The following is a 23,478-nucleotide window of genomic DNA, read 5'->3' as shown; positions in this document are numbered from 1 at the left end:
GGGGGGTTGCCCGGGTGTCCGAGACCCCGGGCGGCTCAGCAGGCACCGCTCGTCGCGTCACGCCGCTGCCCAGGGACGCTGCGAACGAGCTCCGAAGAGCGGCGAGAGACGGTCACGAAGGGCCGGGCGCTGGGACCGGCCGCGGGCAGGGCGGTACGAGGGGGCAGGCTCAGGCGCCCGCCCCCCCGCCCGCCCCACAGCTCGCAGGCGGGACGCGGGGCCGAGCCCCGGGGCGGCGGGGCCTGAGGAGCGCCCGGCCCCCCCCCCCCAGCACAACCCAGCCCAGCCCCATCCCCCGCCGAGCGGCCGCGCCGCGGGTCGCCGCCCGCCACCCGGCAGGTTGTAAAGTCATTAACTCCCTCAGCCATGCCGGCCCGCGCTCCGGCGGCGGCTGCTCCTGCTACCGCCGCTGGTGGGCCGCCTCGCCGCCTCCTCCGCGGCGGCTGCAGCAGCAGCAGCGCGGCATGGCCGCCGCTCCCCGCCGCCGCCTCCGCTTCTTCCTCCTCCTCTTCCTCCTCCTTCTCCTCAGCGCCGCCGCCGCCCCCCTCGGCGCTAAGGTAAGCGGCGGCGGTGGGCTCGCGGCGGCGGAGCCTTCCCTCTCTCCTTCCTTCCTTCCCTCCCTCCCTCCCTCCCCTCAGGGAGCCGCGGCCAGGAGGGGCGCTCCGAGCTGGCGGGCCGGTCCTGGCCGCTCCGGGCCTGCGCGGGGCAGGGGTAGGGAGCGGGTGGTCGCCTCGGGGCAGCGGCGGCCCCTCGCCCATCCCCGCAGGTTGGTGGTTCCTGCAGGGTATCGCCTGGACCCCGCTGCCCTCCCTCAGTCTTGAGGTGCTTGAAAAGGGGGTTTTGTCGTGTCTCCCCCCCCCGCGATTTACCCCGAGGACCAGACACTTTGCCCACACCCCAGCCGCCTGGCACTAACAAAAGAGCGGCGGGGGGGGGTGGGGGGTGGTGGCGAGGACGCCCGAGGAGGCTTCCCAGCATCACCAGAAGGACCGTGGGGGAGCAGGGCCTTTCCCTGGTTGGGGGTTTGCCCGAGGCTGCCCCCCACGTTCATCCCTAGCAGAGGGTTGACTCCAGTTTAGGGCTGAAAACGAACCGATTTTCCTCTTCCCTCTCCCTCCCTCCACCCCAGGCGTGGGTTTAGGCAGCTGCTTTCTCCGCTAACTGTGGGGTGCACGTCTGGGCATCGAAGCCCCACACTCCCCTCACCTCTGCTCTCCTCCACAAAGGACCTCCTCACCCTGGCCCTCCTCGTGGCACTTGTTTCACAGCAGCACTGAAACCCCTCTGCCAGTCCCCTTCTCCTTCCCAAGGCCTAGCCTGGGACAATCACCCCCATTATTGCGGCAGGGGAGGCAGAAATACCGGCTTCGCAGGGCTCCGGCTGTGCCTCTGCCTTCACGGGTCACTGCGTGCATTGTGGCTCGGCGCTCTCGTTTCACTGAGGGGAACCCGGCTGGATTTCTTTGCTGCTGAAGGGATTCTGCTCTGCTAAAGGAAGAGGGTTTTGGGTTGTGTTTCCCGCCCTACACACCCCTCAGGCTCCGTGGCTGGGGTGAAGCAATCTCACATGAGCTATCTTAAACACAGGGAAGACCAGACACCACAGCTTTACTGCAGATAACCCAGGTTTGAGGAGCAGTAGCATCTCCTGTTCTGGGGTTGTCTTAATTTTAAAGCTGAAGTGTCTCAGTTCCACTTTCTTTTTACCTTCACACACATCCGCTGCCTGTTCTGTTTACCCCTTAACTGTAGGGTTAAGTCAGAGAGAAGCTTCAGGCAGAGCAAGCTGGGTCAAGCTAAAGAGATGTGAAGTCCTTCCTTTAGGACTGACCTGGATGGAATCCTCCATCAACATGTGTACACAAGCCTTGGCCACTCATGGTTCTCCCTGCCCCCAGCAGCTGTGTTTGTATAGCACCTAAGATGAGGGCATCTGGGGCTGGGAGCCCTCCCCAGGACAAAAGCACACCAGCGCTGTTGCCAGGTCTGCCCCGAGGACTCTCTTACTCCAGGAGATCCCCACAGAGCACTCTGATCAAGGACTGCGTGGTGCGAGTTGGCCTGGCAGATGTGGTTGCTAGTATGGATTGCTGTCTCTGGTGCAAGGCAGTGCACAAAATGGTCCTTAGGGGATTAACTTCCCGTTCTTCTTGCTGTCCCGTTTTCTATGTATAACATGGTTATACAAAGAGTGTCACAGAAAGCCTCAGTCTGTAGACAGGGTAAGCATATTCCTTCCTGCATGGGGCTAACTGCATTCAATGTCTGTGAAAAACCTGATGATAGAGATGCCTCTCATGCACACTGCCTGTTACTCCCTTCTTCCCCTTCACAGATTTCCATCCTTTCTACTGGCTTGCCCCAGAATAATTGCTTTAATATCCCCCTTGAAGGGAATGACCTAACTGACTTGGATCAAGTATTTTGTAATGACGTACAGCACTTGCCTGTGAACTTTCTGTCATGGCAGGATTACAAACAGTGCTTGATAGTTCTCCACTGGCTTCTGTTCACCAGTTTTCTAATCTGCTTCTCATCTGCGCCTTATTATATGTCCAGATTTCTGTTACTTATCTGCTGCAATATCACGTCTTTAGCAAGCTACCATTTTTACCCGGATTAGTGTTCTTCCTGATCCTGTAAAAATTATTCTGCATTGCTCATTTTACCTCAGGATACCTTCCCCTCATGGAAAACTCCTTCTCAAATACTGTTTCAACTTTTCTAAGGAAAATTTGGTTTTGTGTCCACTTCCAACATTGAATCTCTCATACAAACTATCTAGTCTCTCCAAATAGGATAAAATAATGATGGGATGAGAAATAGCTTTACACAAACACCAATTCTTTTGTTAAACATCAAGGCATAATTACAAATGCTATTGTGTTTTTCAGGGCTGTGGTAGAGTCTGTCACCACAGCTTTAGTCAGAGAATGACATGGGGAACCCAAACCAGGGGAGTTGAACAAGATCATTCATTTTCAGATAATAATCTGACATCCATTCCAGGCATTGAGACATCTGAAGCTATTTAGTATTTCAGTTAAGTAGTGTGGTTTGCTGTAGAGAGAAGCCCTTAAGTAAAGGGATTGTGGAAATTTTTGGTAAAGGACATGCAGTTAATGGCCTCAGAAAAGGTCTGTGAAGAATTTATTTCATTTTCAGCTGCTGTTTCTAGTAGTCTTATAAGCTCAGACAGGGTTGAGCAGAACAGTTTACAACAGCTACTGTGCCCTTCAGTGGTGGGCCAGCCCTTAAGGCATGCTGGGCTGCAACAGAGAGCCTGCCCCCCCTCCAAGCTCCTCTATTAAGGGAACTAGACAGGCATGTTTGTGGTCTCTCTTCCCAGACAGCTTTTTTCCAGGACCCAGGCTCTAATGAATCTCAAGATTAGGCACAACAATAAGCAACCCAGGAGACTGGGCCACCGGCAGGGTAATTGCAGTTACTCCCAGGTTTCTGGGAAGCCCAGCGTTGCTCAGAGCTGATCCAGGGCATGACAGAGAGTCAGCGGAGAATTTATTTTATCCCTTTCAGCTCTTCAGAAAGACTGCCTGGAAATCTGATAGGATGTCAATCCAGGCCCACCCGTCTTTGCAGGGCTGAAGCATTTTGTTTGTGGCAGCCTTTGTTTGGCAGAGGGAAGCGGGGAAGCAGCTGCTGGGTTTTCGGTTAGACAGAAAAAGCTTTCAGTGATGCTGGCTTAGAGACTGATGTTTCTGTCATTGATATTGGCAAATCCGGAGACAGATATTTTATCCCGAAAAAGTTCCCTGCAGGTTGGGGTTCAAAGCTCTGCCCCCCCCCAAGAAGGGGACAGGAGGACAGCCCTCACCTACCCAGTGGCATGGCCTCCAGCATAGGTGCAGAGGCACAGAAATAACTTGGCTAGCCTCAGAGAGGAAGAACTGCAGCTGTATAATGACCCCATGCCAAGCCACAAACACCTCCAGGGAAATTCTTGCGGAGAACACCTGTCTGAACTGGAATGTGGTCTATATTTTCTACAGATGTAAATTCTAGGCCTGATATTTCTCATCACCTAAGGAATTGTAACAGACCCTCTTGGCTTCTTTAGCCAGAGCCCTCACCCAAGCCCAGGCAAGAGCCAGCCTTATAAAGACTGCACCTATGCGCATCTCCTGCTCTGGCGTTTCTAGCCTGCTCTGTTTCTGCGATTCTACAGCAGAGTGCAAGTTAGAGCAGCTCCAGCATCTCCTATAACCAGAAGAGTGCGAAAGAGTTGTTGTAGAGCCCCTTTGTTTTCTCCTTCTGCAAGGAAGAGGCGGGGGGGATTCACTCGGCCAAAAGGTAACTCTTGGGATTTGCTGAGGGGCTTGGGAAACTAAAGCTAGGAGCTAATCTAATCTGGAGCCTGTCCCACAGCCCTTAATCTATTATCTGGAAATTTGGAAAATGCAAGTATCTCTAATTAAAAACAAGAACCGTTTGTGTGTCATGGTATATGCAGATTTATTTCTGACAATATAATAAATTCAGCACAGATTGGAAACAGCTGCCCCAGCTCTAAGTACCTGAAGTTCCTCCTCCATGTCACCAGGCCTAGGACTCAGATGCAGTCATGCCATAAGTCTCACTGGCCAAGGGGACAGCTCAGCATTGTTCTTGCTTACACAAGGAAATAAGCACTCCTAGGCAAGGACTGGCAAGGGAGCTTGGTCATGGAAAACCTGAGAGCCAAATCAATCTACTTAAAAAGTGATTGATTCCTCCAGTGCAGAGAGGAGGCAGGAACAGGGCTTATGGATATAGGAGAACAAATTTTATTTAAAAAAAAAAAAAAAAGGCTCTTTGACTAGCATTCTTCAATAAATCTTCATTTGGGCTCCTGTCATTCCTGAAAGTTGCAGTGCAGAGAGAAACGTATCCTATTCTAACCGTAAGAAAGAGGTGCACAAAGGCAGAGATGCTGATCTTTCCCAAACCTAAGCTCTGCCACCACATGCCAAGTCTCCTTGCATCCAGGCAAAACACCCAACAGCAGTAACCTTGAAAAGGAGCCTGCAACTTTCCACCACTCCAAATACACAAAATCTTTTTCATATCCAGGGGTAAGTCAGTAGAACAGGCTATTTTACTTCCCTTCGCTCATTTCCCTTCTGTCCCATCTCACCTATTTGGATTTTAAGATCTCTGGAGCAGGACTATCTTGTAGGTTACAGCTAACAGGTTTTTATTGCCACCTGGGGAAAAGCTATTTAAATATTGCAGCTTTTGGTCAACTTGCTTTCCCTCCAGGCAGTCCATGCGCCTCATATAACTACTCAGTGAAGTGGTAGGACACCAGCTTTGATTATTACCTCAGCTATGGGAGAATCTGTATTGCGCTGAGCTCTCCGCACAGACACCAGATAAATCATTGGCATTCTCCCTCCTGGAAGTTGTGAAGAGCTCTTCCACCACAGGCCTTGAGATGCTTGTCACAGGCCTTGAGATGCTTATCACAGAGAAGTATAGAAGGGGTCAGGGAAAGATTTTAGCTGAACATACCTTACAATAAGAGACCTTTGGTTTCTTTCCTTTGTAAATGTGGAAGCTACATAGTCAGCATTTCCATTTACAGTCTGCTAATATGCAGTCAGACAAGAATTCTCGTAGGAAATAGGTTGAGATGATCATTTGGAAGAAGAGAAAAAGGTATTTTTGAAAACGTGTCTGTTTCTTTTAAATTTTGGGTTTCTCTTGAGCAACTCAGCTGCTGGCCACAGCATTTGGTCCCTGTCAGGCAAGTCAGCTCCAACCAGAACATCTAAGTACAGCAAAGAGTTTTGTTGTATTGTTTTTGAAATCAACTATTGTAATCACTAGAGAGTAAAGCATCAGGTAACATGCTGCTTTTTTGCAGCAGAGTAGGTTACTTTCAACACGCTCTGGCTATCACCAAGAGGCAGCACTATGTGCATTTCAACAACACTAAATTACAACTTAAAAACATTTGCATAAAACCAGCTGCATCTCCTCTGCCCAGAGGATGTTCTGTTGGCACACAGTCTAGAAACAACAAGTTTTCAAGCGGGAATTGCACTACAAGATGAAGAACACTTTGGCTTTCTTACACCATGAAAGAGCATAAAGCCAAGAGACAGTCAACCAAAATAGTGAACAGAGCACATTTAGTGATGAGCAAACCCTGATGAGTTTTCTTTCACATCCATCAATTATGCATTGCAGACCAGTTCTTTGCAACAGGACTATCGGCCACTGCCACAAACCAGCAGGTTTTGCTAATAGTAGCACTGATACAACTTCCCTGAGCCCTTACTTTAACATATTTTACATGCACAGAAATTATTCATCTTATTCTACTAAGACTGAAACACCATCACCATTTTCAGCTGGATAAATCACTTCCAGTCACTGTCTTGTGTTAAACTCATCGCTGCATTCAACACTACTCACAGCTGTATTTCAGTAAACAGCAAATTAGTTTCTGCACAGGCTAGTTTGCCAAAATCGCTAGGAGCTTTTAGACCATCAGACACTAAGCAGGAAAATACTGCAAGTCAAAAAAAAAAACCCCAGCTAAAACACAGAAACCCTTACCTGCTGGGAACGGGGGAGGCACAGCCAACAGCAGCCTGCTGCACTGACCACATTGGGGCCAAAAGACCTCAGGTTTGCCAAATTTAAAGGCTCAGCCCCAGCAAGGCATGCTGGGAGAGGGAGCAACCCTCCTCTGAGCATAGTGGGGTGCGTGGGGAGAGGGGACAACAGCAATTGCAGGAGGCTCTGGTTCTGAAGCACTCTTGGAAATTACTTTTGTGAGGGTTGGAGGGTGAGGAGCTTGGATCTCAGCTGACTTAGTCACAAAGAGAAGTTTATTCATTGAAAGGCAGCTCCAGCGAGTGACAGATGCGTACCCGCAGCTTCCCTGCCAGCAGGCCTCCGCACGGCCAAGCGCCGCAGCTCTTCCTCTTCTCTCCTGACTGCGCGTCAGACCCGGGCGGGCAGTGTTAGCTGTGGTCTGCTGTTCTATCTGACCCGGCCTGGGAGTGATGCTGTGGGGTCAGGCTGCAGCTGGCGTTACTGTCACGCATGTCCAGCCTGACAGCCTTTCTCCGCATCATGTCATGAGATCCCAGAGGCATCTTCCTTCCCATGCATGACTCAGTCTTGGAGGGACAATATGAATTTTGAGATGTGTGAGCCCGGTGTGGCTCCATAGGGGCCTGATCCTGCCACACTTGTCCCAGTGCTGCCCATTTAGAAGGCATCCAGGTAACACGGTCTATGGGGGAGCTGATTTTGGAAGGCCCTTCTCTGCCTGGGGCAGTGAAGAGCCAGGTTCTCCAGCTAACCATGCTCTGTTTCTGTCAGGACAGTAGTGAGGCAGCAGATGGAGCTGGCCCCTGGGATGAAGAAGTCACCAAGTGGTGGGGAGAGTGGAGCTCCTGGTCCACCTGCTCCCGGTCCTGTGGGGGAGGCGTGATGTCCCGGGAGAGGCACTGCTTGCGACAGAGGTGAGTCATGTCCCAGCCTGAACGCTTGGCCAGGTCTCCAGTGGCAGAGGCGAAATGGTGAGCCCCCGACCTGCATTTTGGGGCCAAACCTCCTGGGTTTGCAGGGTCGGCCGTTCCCTCTTCTGTGGCCTCTCAGAAAGGAAGATGGCTGTTGCCTGTGGGGTAGGGGGTTAGCAGGTAGCAGTGGGGAGGGCTGACAAGGGAGAAGCACGCTACAGTGGGACAGGTGACAGGCCCCCTGAACACATCATGCACTCATCCTGGCTTGTCTGATGGGGAGCAAGGGGTTGGTCCCCTTTTGGGGTCTGTGGGAGACGTGAAGATGGCAGGGTTGAGGGCTGGAGAAGGCTAGTTCTATTCCTCTTCCCCTTTCCTTCGCAAACCCTCGCTTACTGTGGCAGCTGTGACTAACCTAACCCTGATTTGTAGCCAGTTCCTGTGCTAAGGATGTGGGTACATATTCCCAGACATCGTATGGGGACTTGATTTACTCCTGGCAGCAGCCAGCTCAGCCACGTCTCAGCAATTTCCCCTCTTTATTCACTGCAGAGCTTGCAAGTTTTTTTCCCCTCTGTCATTTATCTGGCTGTCACCTGCCAGCATCTCCATTTGTCCCCTACAGCCACATTTGTCCCCTGCAGCTGCTACAGTCCTGGTATCAGTTGGGCTGGGTTTGTGGGAGTGGGGAGAGCTGGGGAGCTTCAGCTGCCTGAACTCCCGCTGTCCCCTCAGGGTCACCTTGCCACCAAGCCCTCCTCCTCCAGCACCTCACTAACCTGCTACTCCAGGCTCCTGGGATGTTAATGAGAGCTGGCATCCTGCAGCACAGCAAGCCCACACAGGCTGCCCACCCCACACGCGGCCCCTTTCTCTTCTGCATGAATGCACTCCTGAGTGGAGGAAGCTCAAGTTAGGGCCCTCAACCCGCTCTCCCTCCTGCAGCAGAAAACTTTTTATTTGGGCTGGTTGGCAGCACGGTGAGGGTCCAGTTGTGCTGCAGTACCTTTCATCTGGATGTGGCCTCCCCACTAACTGGGCTTGCCAGTGTCTCTGCCACTGCTCCACCTCCCCAGCATACCATGGCCATCATGTGAGAGCAATGGGAAACAGAGGGCAGGAGGGAACGTAGGGCTGTCCCATACCCCAGGCAGCCAGAGCAGCCCTTCTGCCCTTTGCCTGCTGCCAGAAGAGAGATTTTTCTCTCCATTTGACATCTGCTCTATCCTTGACTCCACAGCTGGGGAGGAGAGGCCTTTGCTGTGGCATTCTACTCCAGGGATCAAGTCTGAATTAAAAAAAAAAAAAGCCCAACATAAAATCCAGCCAAAAGGTTTCTGCAGCTTTAAGGAGAATGGCTTAAGTGTGAGCCAGGTATGCCCATGAAACAATTTCTGCCCGAGTCTGCAGGCAGCCTCTGCTTCAGATTAAAGGGATGGCAGTTTTCAAGCTTTTTGGTGCAAATTTAGGCTTTATGTACATCATGTAAAGCATTGCTCTAGAGGGACAGCTGCAGTACTTCTAGCCAGTCCAGCTTGAACATGCCTACAAGGTTCTTCATTACACAGTGCATCCTAAGTTCCCAGTGCCGTCAATACATTGTCTGCTGCTGATGTTTACATGGACCACATTGCCTTAATCTGTGGTCTTGGCCATTCTCCATACATCTTCCCGGCTTTCAAGAATTTTTTCACCCTTGCATCAGTCAAGGACTCCAGTATCCCCTGGGTAACTCGTGCTGGCCAGAGCTAAAGCATCAAGTGTTAAGAAATTCCCATTGGTTTAGTCCATCATCTGCACGAAGCCTTTCCTGCTAATCTTTTAAGGTGGCCAGTCCCCCTGAGAGGTGCCATCTCTATGCCTACTGCACAGTGAATCCTGAAATCAAATCCTCTGGTCACTGCAAATCCTAGGTGCTTCCATGGGAGTGATGGATCACCAGGGTCTATTGTCCTTTTGTCACATCAACCCTTTTGGAGCTCAGAGGTTAAGGGACACAGGGGTGGTGATACTGCAGTTGCTCCCCATCTGCTCAACCTGCCCCAAAACAAGAGCAGACTAAAATCACCGTCCACCTAAAAGCACTGAAAATGTGTTTTAGAGATGTTGGCTAGTCTAGGTCCAGTAAGCTTTGCTCCGATACAATGCCTGCCTTGCTTCTCCCCCTTAAGTCAGGCCTGACTTCTCTATCATCCTCAATACCTTAGTACTTCACAGACCTCCAGTTCATTTTCTTTCTCCTTTGCAGGCTTCAGATGCCCCAGGGAACAAACAGCACCATGTGTGCTGGTCAAGCCAAGCACTACCAACTGTGCCAGCAGCAGGTGAGAACAACTTCCAGTACTGACTGGTCCTTACTGGGGCATGTGGGACTGAGGGGAGGGGGAATCACAATTGGAGCTGCAAGAGCACCAACACTCAGGGTGCGACTGGTCCGTCAGAGGAGTGCAGACAAGGGGTACGATACACTCCTAGAGTGGTTGACGGTGATTGCCTTTGAAGATGTGGGAGGTGGTCTCTACTCTCTGGGACTGGGAGGTGGGGGAAAAGGATATAAAAACGTATTTGTTGTGGGGTGGGAGGAGGGACGAAGTTTTTCCAGTATGCTTTTCCCTTTGCTGGAAGTAATTTTTGCAAGACTGTTAAATACAGCTGTTTGAGGGACCCTTGGCAATGGAGGCCTGGCCTTTCTGCCTGTATTACGGCACCTCAGAATCCATCACTGATTCCTTCCAGGGTGGACAGGGCATCCTCCAAGGATGCAGCAGGGACAAGCAGGTGTCACAACCATGGCTGTAACATAGGGAGCTTTTGATCACATTTATTCCCTCCATAGCCCTGCCCAGCCAACACAGCAAGCTTCAAACAGCAGCAGTGCTCCAGTTTCAATGCCAAAGCCTTTGGGAAGCGCTACTACCACTGGATGCCCCTCTATCCAGGTGGGTTTTCACAGCTTCACACAAAGGATCAGGGTGAGAAAACACCCACAGAAACTTCTCAGACACAGAAGGGGAAGGTCCCAGGGGACAAGGGATGGATGCTCCTGGCTGGTCTGGAAGTGGTCCCCTATGCTCCCTGCTTTGGAGAAATCATTCCCTGTCTCTTCACAGAAACGCTCCAGCCAGCCAGGCCTCCTCTCTCACCACATTGCTCCTGTTTTGGATCCTACATCAGCAAGCACTGGTGGGCAGACAGGACACAGGCTTCTCTGAGTTGTCTTGGCTAACCAGCAGTCATCTTGGCAGAGTGGGTGTTCACGCTCTTTGTGCCTTCTACTATTTTGGCTGCCTCCTGTCACCCAGCATGCTTCCCACTGGGTTGGTGGTGGGTTGTTCTGAACAGGATACCCATCCGTTTCCTGCACAGGCGAGACAGATTGCTTCACTTGGGTTGTCAGTTGTCCCTTGAGGCCAGATTGAGCTCACCTAAGATATTAACCTCTTTCCATTAACTGCCAAGGGGACGTAGAACACCTGCACCTCTAGCTTCAGTTGCGCAGCTGAATGGGGTGTAGCTGGCCACAGCCCCACACATTCAGTACCCCTCTTGCAGGTCTTGCTCGCTCTGGTGTATTTATGTGTGGCCTGGGATCTGCTGATGCAGATTCCTATGGCTGGCACAGGGGATGTCACCACAAAGGGGAGAGGGTATGGCAAGGAAGAGGGTTTGCCAGCAAGAAGTATTTCTGCTAGGCATGGTCTCCAGCTGCAGCCTCATACCATGACCCATTTGCTGCTACAAAATCTGTAGCCTTGAGGTCTCATCTCAAGCAGCAAGAACATCCAAGGTGACATCAAACCATCAGTATGGATAAGAGGAAAGTCCCCTTCCTCGCTGCCCATCTCTGAGCACCTTGACCTGCCTGGTGACTTTCTGCCTCTGTCCCTTCAGATGACTACACCAGTATCTCCAACAAGCCATGTGACCTCCAATGCACCACCCGGAGTGGCGAGAGGCAGCTGATGGCCCGAGCACAGGATGGTACCTCCTGCAAGGACAGGACCTATCAAGGGGTCTGCATCAATGGGAAGTGTGAGGTGAGGCTCTGGGAGGAAGCACTACAGAAAGTGGGAGTGTAAGTGCATGACTGGACCTCCTGGTCATCGCAAGGCCAGGGGTTCCACCAGGGAATTGAAACCGAGGCCTGGCACGGAGTAATTAATTCACTCTTGAGTGCCTGTGGGCTAGAGGAGAGCAGAGAGGTTCACACAAAGGGAATTATATACATCCACATGTGCCCACTGAGTGACAGCACTTCCAGCACAGAGAAGACTAGAATTGTAGGTTTGTTTACATAGTCATCCAATTAAAAAAAAAAAAATTTAAAAATCTTCCTTTTGATTTTTCACCTCATGCAGCAAGGATGAAGGGTGGTTGTATATAGCGTTACAGAGAGGTGCCTTACAACCTCAGAAAGGCCTGCCCTTGATACAACATCTGGAGAGTGATGTTGTATGTCATTATTTCAGTGAGAAGGATTGGCCTAAATACAAAGACAGAAGGAACCAAAGCAGCTTACCCGAACCTTACTCCATTCACCTACATGCCCAAGCCCCTGCCCCAGGTTCAGGAGCACAATGTAGATGGTCACAAATTACACAGGTGAATTTCTGCTGCTGTTGGGAGTCATTCATTACTCCACTCCAAGCAAACCTACATTCTTCCCGACCCCTGCCGAGAACCTCACCAAAAAAGCATGATCACATTTCCTTGAAAAGACCCTGACATAAGCAGGCCCCAGGAAACCCTCTCTTGTTTTCTTCTTTACAGCCAGTTGGGTGCGATGGGAGCCTGTACTCACCCCGGACGATGGACAGATGCAGGGTGTGTGGAGGGGACGGCAGCACTTGCCACCGTGTCTCGGGCAGCTTCCGAAAGGCAATCTCACAGATAGGTACTCCCTGCTACCACAGTCCAGAGACTTCACCTGCTACTTCTTACCACCAACTGGCATGAAGGGTGACTGGCTTGAATGTGGGTAGGAGTTTCCCAGCTGCTTGGTGGAAAGAGCTGAAGAGTGCCCCCCCTGTTTAAATGCCTGTATCTTGTCCTTTTCACTTAATCATCAGAGAAGATTGGTTTGATGTGCTGTATATCAAAAGCTGTATATTAGGCTGGTAAGGTTTCTCTTCACCTCTTTACAATAGGAAGCAGCTGGGGATCTATTTGTTCCTATTGATTTTGGCATCTTGCCCACCTCAGATAATGTGAAGAGATCAATGAATCTTCTTTTATTTGTGCTATGTGTTCATTTGAAACTTAAGCTCCTACAATGAGGGTCACAGCATTTGTTTCAGCCTGCACTGGGTCTCCTGCTTTCCCCAGTCCTACGGCTGGCACAGCTGAGGGACAGTCCCTCTGAAACTGGGCTGAGATTCATCCATTGCAACCTCATGGCCCATTCCTCTACCCACAGAAGGAATAGACTGTGGTATGCTCATTAGTAATTAATTAACTGTGGTTCGAGGATGTTTTGGAACATCATTTCACACTGTTGTTGTTTCACTAGCCTGCCTCACTCTCTACAGACACCAGACTAGAAAAGCACTCCGGCCTCTTTCCAGAGCAGGGGTAATGGTGCTAACCCTTCTAGCAGTACAGGTACAGTTTTGGCCTCCCATTACAGTCCTCATAAAAATCTTACAGAACGGACAAGACCTGCATTTCTAGCAGGAAAGACAAGCTGCCAAACCACACAACTTTAAAGGGGAGGAAATAAGAAAGCTCTTAAAGGTCAATTTTTATGCTACTCCCGAGACAAATTCTATTGAGTCAGGAGCTGAGGGGGACCCGTGGTCTTTTCTATCCTCTGTTCAGCATCAGCCCTGATCACTAGTAAGCTTTTTCCGTGCTCTTGCCAGAAAGAGCTTGAGAGGACATTCATCCACACACCTAAAGCCAGGCTGTTATACTTGTGCAGTTCCTTCCTGATGCCAAACTCAGCAGTGCTCAGACTGAGCCTGAGAGACCTGTAATGGTGATCTGTAATGGGACTTCAGAGAGGAGCTGGGATTAGAGCTCACAGGCTGGTGCAACATGCATTTATGTCCTTAGTGTCCTGCCCCTGAAGCGCAGCGCTGCCCTCCTATATACATACTTGTCCAACAAGCTGCTTTTCTTACCCAGACCTTTTTATTCTGTCCTCAGGGTTTCCTCACCCTCTGTTCTGTTCCTCAGGTTATGTGTTCATCACCAACATCCCTGCCGGTGCCACGGACATCCTCATCATCGAGCGCAGGAAAACAGAAAACATCCTAGGTAAGCAGAGGAGCCGGATGGATGTGGAGATCCCAGTTCAGCTGCCTGGGAGGAGGGCTCTGTGCACTCCCATCTGTGCTGCGAGAGAGCTATCTGTGAGCATTTCCTCCAGGGTAGCACAGGGGCACTTCATCTCTCCATAAGCCAAGGCTACGGCATCTCCAGCAGCTAGCAGCAGGAGGGACCTGTGGAAACTAAGCTCACTATGGGCGGTCGCTGTTGTGAAGACATTTGTGCTCTTGTTGGAGAGGGAAATGAAAGCAGCAGGCATCGAACACCGCTGATCTGACCTGAGCAGAAGATGAATGCTGGAGGGCCTGCGGTTCTTTTTCTATCAGGCTTTTTTCAGTCACGAGCTCTTTACTCTCCTCAGTGCCAGTGCAGCCTCAGTGTTCTGCACAGAGTATAACATTTATCCCTTTTCTCTCTCTCTTTGAAGCACTTGCAGATGAATCCGGGCATTTCTTCTTCAACGGCAACTCTGCCATTGACAACCCCCAGAACTTCAGGGTAGCTGGCACGATCTTCAAGTACCGGAGGCCCTCGAGCCTGAACTCAGATGGGCTGGAGTATATCATAGCTCATGGGCCCACTAACCAGTCTCTGAATGCCATGGTATGTGAGGAGCTAGTTTTAGGCTTCCCTGTCTTGTCTGTCCCAAAATTGTAAACCTCCCTCAGACAAAGGGAATATTAACCTGGTTCCCAAGCCAAACCTGAGTGTGTAGGTGGCTGAGGAAGCCAGATGCTGTCTTAGGAGGTTTCCTCGGGTTTATGAGGATGCTGTCTTCTCTTAACATCCATCACAAAATGGACGTGGCTAGAAAAGGTCTCTGGGAAATATATGTCCTTAAAATGAAAAGGGTTTTGTTTTCTTTCTCTGTTTCCTCCAGTACTATAACTTTAATGGGAAAATGCCACACATAACTTACGACTACACTGTACCACGGATACCACCTGTCCAAACTGCAGCCCCTGTTGTAGACAGACCTCTGTATCATCACCTACCAGAGACCAGCCAGAACCATCCCATTCCAGCCAACTCCAGAGCTGCCCAGGACTTCAATGCCACGTGGCTCTCCCTGTCACCACATGACACCAGTGAACAGCTTCCTCTAAGAGAAGGGCATGAAGATTTAGGTTTTGGCCACCCACACTTCTTACAAACCAACTCCACCAGTCAGACTCAGGACTGGGGCTGGGAACAAGGTGAAGAGAAGGAGAAGTACGACTTCCAGATAAGACAGGTCTACCATGCAAACACAGGAGAGGAAGAGGATGAGGAAGCAGCAGCAGTTGGAGAAACAGAGTTGGGTTGGTTGCTTTGTTTTTCCTTCTCTCTCATTTTGTTCATTGAAAGTGGACATCCCACATCGGTTTTCTTGAAATCTAAGGTGGCTTTACCGTCAGGGCGGACAGGAGGGAATGCTGATTAATAGTAGGGTGGAGACTGTGAGGAAGCAGCACGGGCCAGTAGCTCTGTAAGGGCAGGGGAGCTGGGAGAGGGTGGCCACGATACAGATCAGGCAGTGCCCTCTCAGGCAGGGCAGTCCCATGGCACCCGAGCTTGGCAAGCAGGGTAGTGAAGGCAACAGTCCAGTGATCATCGACTGAAAGCAAGGTGACGTCAAATCTGAGATCCATCTGGGAAAGCCAAACAACAATTCAGCAACAAAGTACACCTGCGACATTGCTCAGGCCAGGACTGAAGGCCCAGGCCTGAGCTTAAATGGAGCTCCAGAGCAATGGGCAGAGAGTGTGTGTGAGGTTGGTCAGGGCAATTAAGGCCTGTTGGTGCACCCTGGTAGCAATTTATGATTCTGAGGCCAACTACTGAATGGGTTTTGCCTTGTTAAATACCACACGCTGAAGTATAAGCCATCCAATATAGTTAAAGCATCCCTGTATTTTTCTTCCAGCTCTCAGGTTCAATCAAATTTCCATCAGCACAGCTGTACCCTACAGCATGAGGAGATCTGAGCTCTCGGAGAACAGCCGCATAGCACCCTCCAGGCTTCGTCTCTTCAGGCGACTGTGTCACCGAGACCCGCACAACACTGCCTTCTGTAGGGAGTTGCAGCACCTGGCAGCCAGGCTGGCCCCAAGGAACTCCACGGCAGGGCTATGGACCGAGACAGCTGCCCGGTGGCCACAGGGCCTCCACAAAGCGCCGGCGCATAAGAACTCACTGGAGGACTTGAAGGTGGAGACATTTGCTGGGAGTCAGGGCGAAGCGGCCAACTACAGCATGATGGCATCTGTGGAGAGCCCTCTGCTAGGTGCCGGCCCAACTGTGGACATCAGCCAGGGAGAGCCTCTGCAAGCCCCTGGCACTGAAAGGTGGCACTTGATTTCCTGGGCAAAACAGGAGCATGGTTATCTGGGGAGGGAGGGTCAAGCCAATCCTCTGGTAGTCTCACTGCTGTCCTCGATGTCCCTATTCACCAGTATCTATCCATGGCAGCTGCTGTAGATGCTTGATGAATGGTGTCCTCCAAAGACTGATTGTCACAGCTGGCCTGACATGGAGCTCCCAGAACATATTTCAGGTCCGCCTGCCTCTAAGGGATCCATTTAAATGGGTGCTGAAGGACCTGCGAGGCCAACACTGATGTGATTGTAAAGAAGGCCAGGAGTCTATAGCATGTCACATACACACACTTACCACCACATCATGGCCCTTCTGTCCCATTCCTCTGGGCACATAAGCTTCTGTAACTTCAGTAAACATTTGGCAGGAGACTGAGGGCCAACTTTTAAACATTACTGGCAAGCCACATGTGAACTCTCCCCACCACATTACATGATGCTAAGAGGGACCTTGTTTGAGCTCCCCTTTCCAACTTAACATCATACCTCGCGAGGTGATAGCGTGACTGAAGCTGAGGGCACCCGCATGGTCGAAAGACCATAATATACAGAAGACTCACTGTGAATGATGCCTCCTCTCAGAGGGATGTTCATCCACAGCTATCCACAACCTTGCTAGTTGAATTCAGAAGGTGGATCAAGGCTTTACACTCTCTGTTCATCAGTGGTCCATCTTGCCCAAGGTGGGGGAGATGGAGAGCAGAAACACTGGGTTTCTTCCCATCTTCAAAGACAGCAAGGAGGAATTTCACTATTTTATGTTTACAGCGATTTTTCATTTTTAGCTCACGCCACCTCCTTTTTCCACAGCAATGAGTTTGATGTGAGCCCCATGGGCCATGATGACATCAGCTTGGCTGACATGTATCGGTGGAAAGTCTCAGCTTATGCCCCCTGCAGCTCCACGTGCACTTCAGGTAGGTTTGGCTTCAAGTGCCTGATGATACGAGGTCCTTTTTGGCTGTTGATGGAGAGAATACTGGTATTTTTTAGAATGGCAGGTAGAGTTTCAGATGCAGTGAGCACTCCAGTAATTTAATCATGGTGGGAGGAGGCTTTTGGATCTGATGGAGCCCAACCAAGAGATGGTCTTGATTGCCCAGCAGGTATCAGCACCTCATATGCTATGTGTGTCCGGTACGATGGAGTGGAAGTGGATGAAACGTACTGCGATGCCCTAATGCGACCAGAACCTACTCATGAATTTTGCACAGGGAGAGATTGCCAGCCTAGGTGAGTGGAAATGACATCAGCTGTCCACGGGGACAGCATACCTTGGTAAGGATCATTTTCTGCTCAAAGTATACAGCCATTTTTGGGCTGGAGGATATGCTTAAGCAGCTAAGCCCTTGTATCCCCTCGTAAGCAAAAAGAGGGAAGGAATTTGCTATCTAAGTTGCCTGCTAAGGGCAAAGTTGGCTTTCAAGACCAGCATCGCTTTAACACAAGGCATATACGTGATGAGGAGATTCATAGCAGCAGCTACTGGGCGAGGGAGTCCCAGGCGTGCAGGCACTCCCCAGCCACCCTATGTCCCTTGTTCCCCTTACCTGGGTTTTCCTTTGTGCTTTCTCTCCCGGGGACTGCTCATGGAGGTGGGAGACCAGCCGGTGGAGTGAATGCTCCAGGACCTGTGGTGAGGGCTATCAGTACCGCACTGTGCGCTGCTGGAAGATGCTGGCTCCAGGCTTTGACAGCTCTGTTTATGATGATCTCTGTGAGTCAGCTGGGCTGGCCAGGCCAATGGAGAGGAAAGCCTGCAAGAACAAGGCCTGTGGGCCCCAGTGGGAGCTCTCTGAGTGGTCCGAGGTAGGCAGCAGGGGAGCTTTGCTCCCAGAGGTAAGCAGCTGGGGCTGGGCTGGGGCCTGGAGGAAGGTGGCTGGCAGATGTTGGGTGCTGAGGAAGCCCCTGGCCAACTGCATCCTGGGGAAACAGACTGCCTTTACCCGTAGGTCCCCTGTTCTGGCACTGCCCAGCAAACAAAGGCCATTGCAAAACATTTTTTCGAAGGTCACTTCTCAAGCAGGATGTTGACCAAACAAAAGACCTGTCAGCAAGAAGCTTTGCCTCCCTCTTCCAGAGGATCTAACTAAGGGTGAATGGGGAAACAGTAGTTTGGAGATACAGAGAAGTGAAAACCCAACTGAAATCCCTTAGATTGACTTTCTACAGCCTGCTTGGGACTGGGCCAGTGGCCCAGTGACTTTGACCAGCAGTCCAGGCATCAGCATCTTGGAGCATTGGAGCTCTAGGACCCAAAGTAAATAAGTAGCAGAGATAGAGACGGACCCACCTTTTTCTGTAACCTGCTGGGGCCCTTCCCCTCTCACCTAGTGCAGCAGGGGGAAAACAGGAGGAGGCATAGCTGCCTCCCTCGCCTTTGCTTGTCCCCCTTGTTCTCTGCTGCTGAGCCCCGGGGCTGACTCTGTATGGCCATTGCAGTGTTTGGCCCGGTGCGGCACGCAGGGGACAATGAAGCGGGAGGTGCGCTGCTCGGTGGAAGCACCCCTCTGCGACGAGTCCCGGAAGCCCAGCAGCGAGAAGGTGTGCACAGGCCCACCCTGCGACCGCCGCTGGACTGCTTCGGATTGGGGCCCGGTGAGTCCAGAGCGTCTGCTTCTCCTTGCACACAATGCCGGGGGTGCAGGGCTGGCGGGAGGGAGCAGGTGGGCAGTCATGCTACTGCTCTCTTGTGTCTTTCTTCTGGCAGAGGCTAAGCTAAAGAAAGTAGAATAATCCATATTTTTGCCTCTCTGTGCTGTAAATTTTGGTTAGCTGTGAGGTGAGCTTAATTCAATAATCTGGGAAGCTCACAGCACCTGGAGGATGGAAGCCCCTGACGAGATGTACCTGTAAAGACCTTTGGGATCCAGTGCCACAGTCCCAGTGACAGGGCTAGGCTCTGGACTCAGGTCTCCTCGCATCACCGACCCTGACCCCTCCTTTCCTGCTTTCTGATGTGTCTAAATGCCCTTTATTCCTCCAAGTGCTCAGGTTCGTGTGGTGAGGGACGCATGAGCCGCTTCATCGCATGTCGCAACCTGGAGGGCAAGGTGATCTCCAACTCGCAGTGTGACCCAGCCACCAAGCCCCTGGCTGTCCATCCGTGTGGAGACAAGAACTGCCCCGCACACTGGGTGGAGCAGGAGTGGGACCAGGTAAAGCCAAGCCCAGCCCTGTGTCCTCAGCCCTCCTTTCCACCCCAATATTCCACAGGAGATGGTGGGAGCCTGGCTCCCTTGGCAGAGCAAGGTTGTGTGCTGCAACCTCCAGCCATGGAGCTGTACCCTTGTCCTAGTTCCTTTTAGAAAGGGAGAAGGAATAATGAATACCCCAGCTTGTCCGTGCCCATCCCCTATAGACCACCCCAAAGTTTGTGGCATTTGTTGCCTTCCCAGGGACTTCCATTGGAGGGCAGCAGCGTCCTAAGGAAATCCTCCTCCTCTCCCACCTCTGGCTGCTAGGTGGCAGTTGCAGGCACCTCAGCAGAGCTCTTTGTCCAGAATGTGCACTCACCCCCCAAGATTTTGGTTCCACCACTGAAGAGAAAGCCACAACAAAACCAGCTTCATCTCTGTTAAATAATAGCCAGAGGTAAACCTGAACCAGAGCCCAGATCCCTGCCCTAGAAGTCACATCCAGGCCATGACTCTGTACTTGCTTCACAACTTAAGAGTCCAGGAAACACAGTCCAGGTGCCCCATTCTACCAAACAATCACCAGTCTACTTACTCCCCTTCTGTTGCTCAAGGCCTAGAGGCTTCAGGCGTCCCAGTACAAGCTGATGCAAATCCCAGAGCACCCAGAGGAATGCATTGAGTCATTTGTCAGGTTTGGGCTTTGTCTTTAAAGTCTTGAGCAAAATAGGGATTCACAAAGCACTAAGGCAGAAGATTTCTAGGGAACCAGAGAAGCAGCCAAGCCCCACCCGCCCCAACCATAGCTAAACCTCTATTTTCATTTTGCTGCCCTTTATAGCTGTTGTCTACATTCAGCTGAGTCTTCCTCCAGCACTGGTAACAAGCACAAACTGGTTAAACATGGGGACCCATGGCAGTCCCACAACCCTCTCTTGCTCTGGCCTAGGGTGTGAGTCTCACACAGTACTGCAGTGCAGTTTTTCAGCTGTGTCCAGGCTATTAAACTCACCTGAACTCTGAAAGACCGGCTGAGCTCCCCACCTTTGTCTGTGCCAGCTTCTTTGCCTTTGCTGTGTTCTCTCAGCTGATCAGCTCTAAGTTCACAGGATGACTAAGGGCAAATGCAAGCCAGCTGTGCTGGCCCTGCCATGGTGAAGAAGGGCACAAAGCAATGAAATCTCAAACTGGCAACTGTCTCCATAGGCATCAGAGAGCATAGCTGAGCTAGAATCAGATCCTGGCTCCTACGGCTTCTCTTGGTGGTGTTCTGAGAGAGTGAATTCCCCCAGCTAAGCCTGCATAGCTTTGGGCACAGCAGTACTTGTCCACGCAAATCACCTGCAGTGCACCAGTTTGGTCCCCTTGGGCCCACGCAAAGCTTGTCAGTACTCCAAGATGTAGGTTGCTACATGAATACACTACATGGTTTTTGAGAACATAGATATACATAAAATAAGACAGAAACAGCTTTTTGTAGTCTTACCTTGACTGCTCCGGGTCCCTTGTGGTAGCTACTCTCCAGGCCAGCCAAGGTGAATTCGGCATTCCCAGTGCTAGTGCTAGCTAAACACTAATTACCAGCTTCTGTCCTCACTCGCTAAGAAATTCAGCTCCTTTGCAGACACCCATTGCTCCTCTGACCTGGGCAGCACTACCTCCGTTAGACTGGTGTTAGTACAAGCATAACCTTGCTTCTGAGCGGGATGCCATCTTACTTGAAGCTCTAGAGCTGACAAGCATCATTTGTTACCTGGCTGTTATGTTCTCTTTCCCAGTGCGATGCCAGCTGTGGGCGAGGGATGAAGACCCGGGTCGTCTTGTGCGCAGGCCTGGAGAATGGTGTGTACAAGGAGTACCCTGAGAAGCGCTGTGAAGCCTCTCAGAAACCTGAGGAACAAGCTGCCTGTTTCAGGAGGCCATGTTCAACATGGTTCACTACCTCCTGGTCTCAGGTAGGGCTCGGGGTGGTGGTGAAGGGGGAGAGCAGACCTCATAACCCTGGTTGGTGGAGCACAGCCTGCACTGAGGCATTCTAGCAGCCTGTTCTGCTGAGGGCTCTGTTAGGTCTGGATGGGACCATGAGCTTTGCTCTTCTGCAGACCAGGCAGCAGGTGGAGGGACTGATACATGCAGGCTGGAGAAAACCTTAGAGCATGTGGATTATTGCCTCAAGCAAGAGCATGCACCACACTGCAGGCATACAGGATATAGCTGTGTCTCCTCCTCTGCCAGGAGTCAATGTTCTGTGTTTTACTGCTTTTCCTTGATTTTAACTGGTGAGCGTTCAGGGAATGGGAGGACAAGGGAAGCTGAGCCTGGCTCACAGCAGCCATTTTCTCCATCTTCTATCACAGCATCAACCCTCAAAGCAAAAACAATTCCAGGTTGCATTAAAGAGATGAAAGCAAACTCCTCCCTTGCTCTGCCCCAACCCTGGCTCGGGGAGGCTCTCCTCCAGCAACAAAAGGGGAGCCTAAGTTTGAGATCAGTGTGGGATTTGACGCAAACCTCCTCAAGAACAGTCTCCACAGTAGGCACCAGGAGGCTTCATGGAAGAACAAACGTCGGAACTGTAGAAAAATAAAAGAAATGCCTCTCACAATCCCTTTCCTCTCTCTCAATCTCGACAGTGCAGCAAGACATGTGGTGCTGGTGTGCGACTCCGTGAGGTGAAGTGTTACCAGGGGGAAACGCTGGCTCAGGGCTGTGACCCCACTTCCAAACCAGAAGCCAGGCAGACATGCCAACTCCAGCCGTGTCCCACAGAGGCGCCAGGTAAGTCTGGGAGGGCAGGGAGGGAGAGGAGCCCTTGGGAGCCCTTTGCTCTGTCCAGCTCTCTGCTGGGGAAGCACATCTGCTTTTTAACCCCTTCTGTGGGTGCTTCTGTTCCCCAGAAGAAGACTGTGAAGACAAAGCGACGGCCAACTGTGTGCTGGTGCTGAAGGTGAAGCTGTGCTCTCACTGGTACTACAGAAAGGCTTGCTGCCGGTCATGTCGGCTCAAGTCACCCTGACTACTGCCAGGCTGTACTTCCCTTCCAAGTTCAGGGGCAAGAGCCCCCTTGAGCCAGACTTTACCACTTGAAGCCACCCCGCTTGGCTTGGCTGAGGAGCCAGTCCCTGTAGACCAGCCTGCTCAGCGAGGAAGGATTCCTAGGACTTAGCCATCACATTCCCTCTCCACCAAGAGGATTTTACACAAGACAAACCATCAGTTCCTAGAAAGCTACTGAGAAGTGAGTTGGGAAAGCCTGTCCCTGCTGTCATCTCTCTGAAGATCTCTAGTTGGAGGTGGTGGGGCGCAGAGGCCAGCCCGCAGCAGGGCCCAGACGACTGCGGCCATATCTCTGGTCTGCCCTGCAGATTCTTCTACTACAAGAATGATTTCCAAAACACACTGAAAAATCTTGTGTCACAATAAAGAGCTAAACTGTAAAACTGTGTTTTTGGGATGCATGTACCTAGGCCAGAGGCAAGGGAGGAAGAGGGATACAAGAGGAACAAAAACAAGGAGCAGGAAGGGTGGGGAGGAAAAATCCTTGCACTAGTACAGCTTCCAGGCAGCACCGGATAAACCCCATTTTGTGTTGCCTGCCAAAGAACAGAAACCACTCCTGTTTTGTATTTCAAAGTCCTTGTTTATTTCTGACATTGAATTTGGACCCATAGCTGAGCAACAAAGAGAATAATAACAGGAGGAATCTGAAGTGGAAAAAATCTGGGATCCCTGCTCCTACCCTGTCCTGTTCTCCACTGTCCCCAAAAACCTTCTAACCCACGGTTGCATCTCCCATGTCTCCAGCCTTTTCAGACTCACCCATTTCTCTGTAGCTGTGCCAGACCCAGGGTGTTGTGTTGGCTGTGAGGCTAACCCTCATCTTGGCCATCCAGCTACTCTGCAACTGCCTTGCCAGCCTTGGCACCACATTAGCAGGTGACAGGTCACGCTTAATTTGCATGTAATGAAGATGATGATGCGGTTGCCTTCCTTTCACCAGAAGGGTGACCCGCAAAAGCCCCCTGTGTTATTCCCACCCTCCAGAGGTCAAGGCCTGGCATGTGCTGCCAGTGCGGTGGGAGGCCTTGCTGCATGCCAAGAGGTAGAGTTGGATGCCGGGAGCTGCTGTGCCCATGAGCTGGCAGGGCCGTCCGGCAGAGCCATGGGGGTGGCAGCCTGCAGGTCACCCTGGGACATACTAACTTCTCGTGGCTCCCAGCAGGATGAGACCTAGCT

The 23,478-nt window shown here is 51.4% G+C and overlaps 1 protein-coding gene across 6 annotated transcripts; it reads left to right on the top strand.

The window, feature by feature from the left end:
• Positions 1-81: 81 nt before the first annotated feature.
• LOC104325091 (ADAMTS-like protein 2) lies at positions 82-22,682 on the top strand. 6 transcript variants are annotated; one of them, XR_011325847.1, is made up of 18 exons: positions 88-557; positions 7,344-7,481; positions 9,727-9,802; positions 10,315-10,417; positions 11,370-11,515; positions 12,249-12,372; positions 13,656-13,736; positions 14,176-14,351; positions 14,629-15,049; positions 15,655-16,075; positions 16,916-17,022; positions 17,209-17,338; positions 17,701-17,914; positions 18,548-18,703; positions 19,093-19,263; positions 21,021-21,197; positions 21,881-22,020; positions 22,140-22,682. XR_011325847.1 is itself a non-coding variant. In XM_069789703.1 (18 exons), exons 1-18 carry the CDS (start codon positions 367-369, stop codon positions 22,256-22,258), a joined length of 3,096 nt encoding a protein of 1,031 aa, XP_069645804.1. In that variant the 5' UTR covers positions 93-366; the 3' UTR covers positions 22,259-22,682. The 6 variants fall into 6 exon arrangements, 4 of the variants coding, with proteins under 4 accessions (XP_069645804.1, XP_069645805.1, XP_069645806.1 ...); XM_069789703.1 differs by having other exon boundaries at positions 93-557; positions 21,876-22,020; XM_069789704.1 differs by having other exon boundaries at positions 94-557; positions 17,212-17,338; positions 21,876-22,020.
• Positions 22,683-23,478: the final 796 nt, after the last annotated feature.

Source organism: Haliaeetus albicilla, chromosome 8 (assembly GCF_947461875.1).
Source record: "Haliaeetus albicilla chromosome 8, bHalAlb1.1, whole genome shotgun sequence".
Lineage (NCBI taxonomy): Eukaryota > Metazoa > Chordata > Aves > Accipitriformes > Accipitridae > Haliaeetus > Haliaeetus albicilla.
Note: the sequence above shows the minus strand (reverse complement) of the source record. Positions and strands in the feature narration are given on the sequence as shown.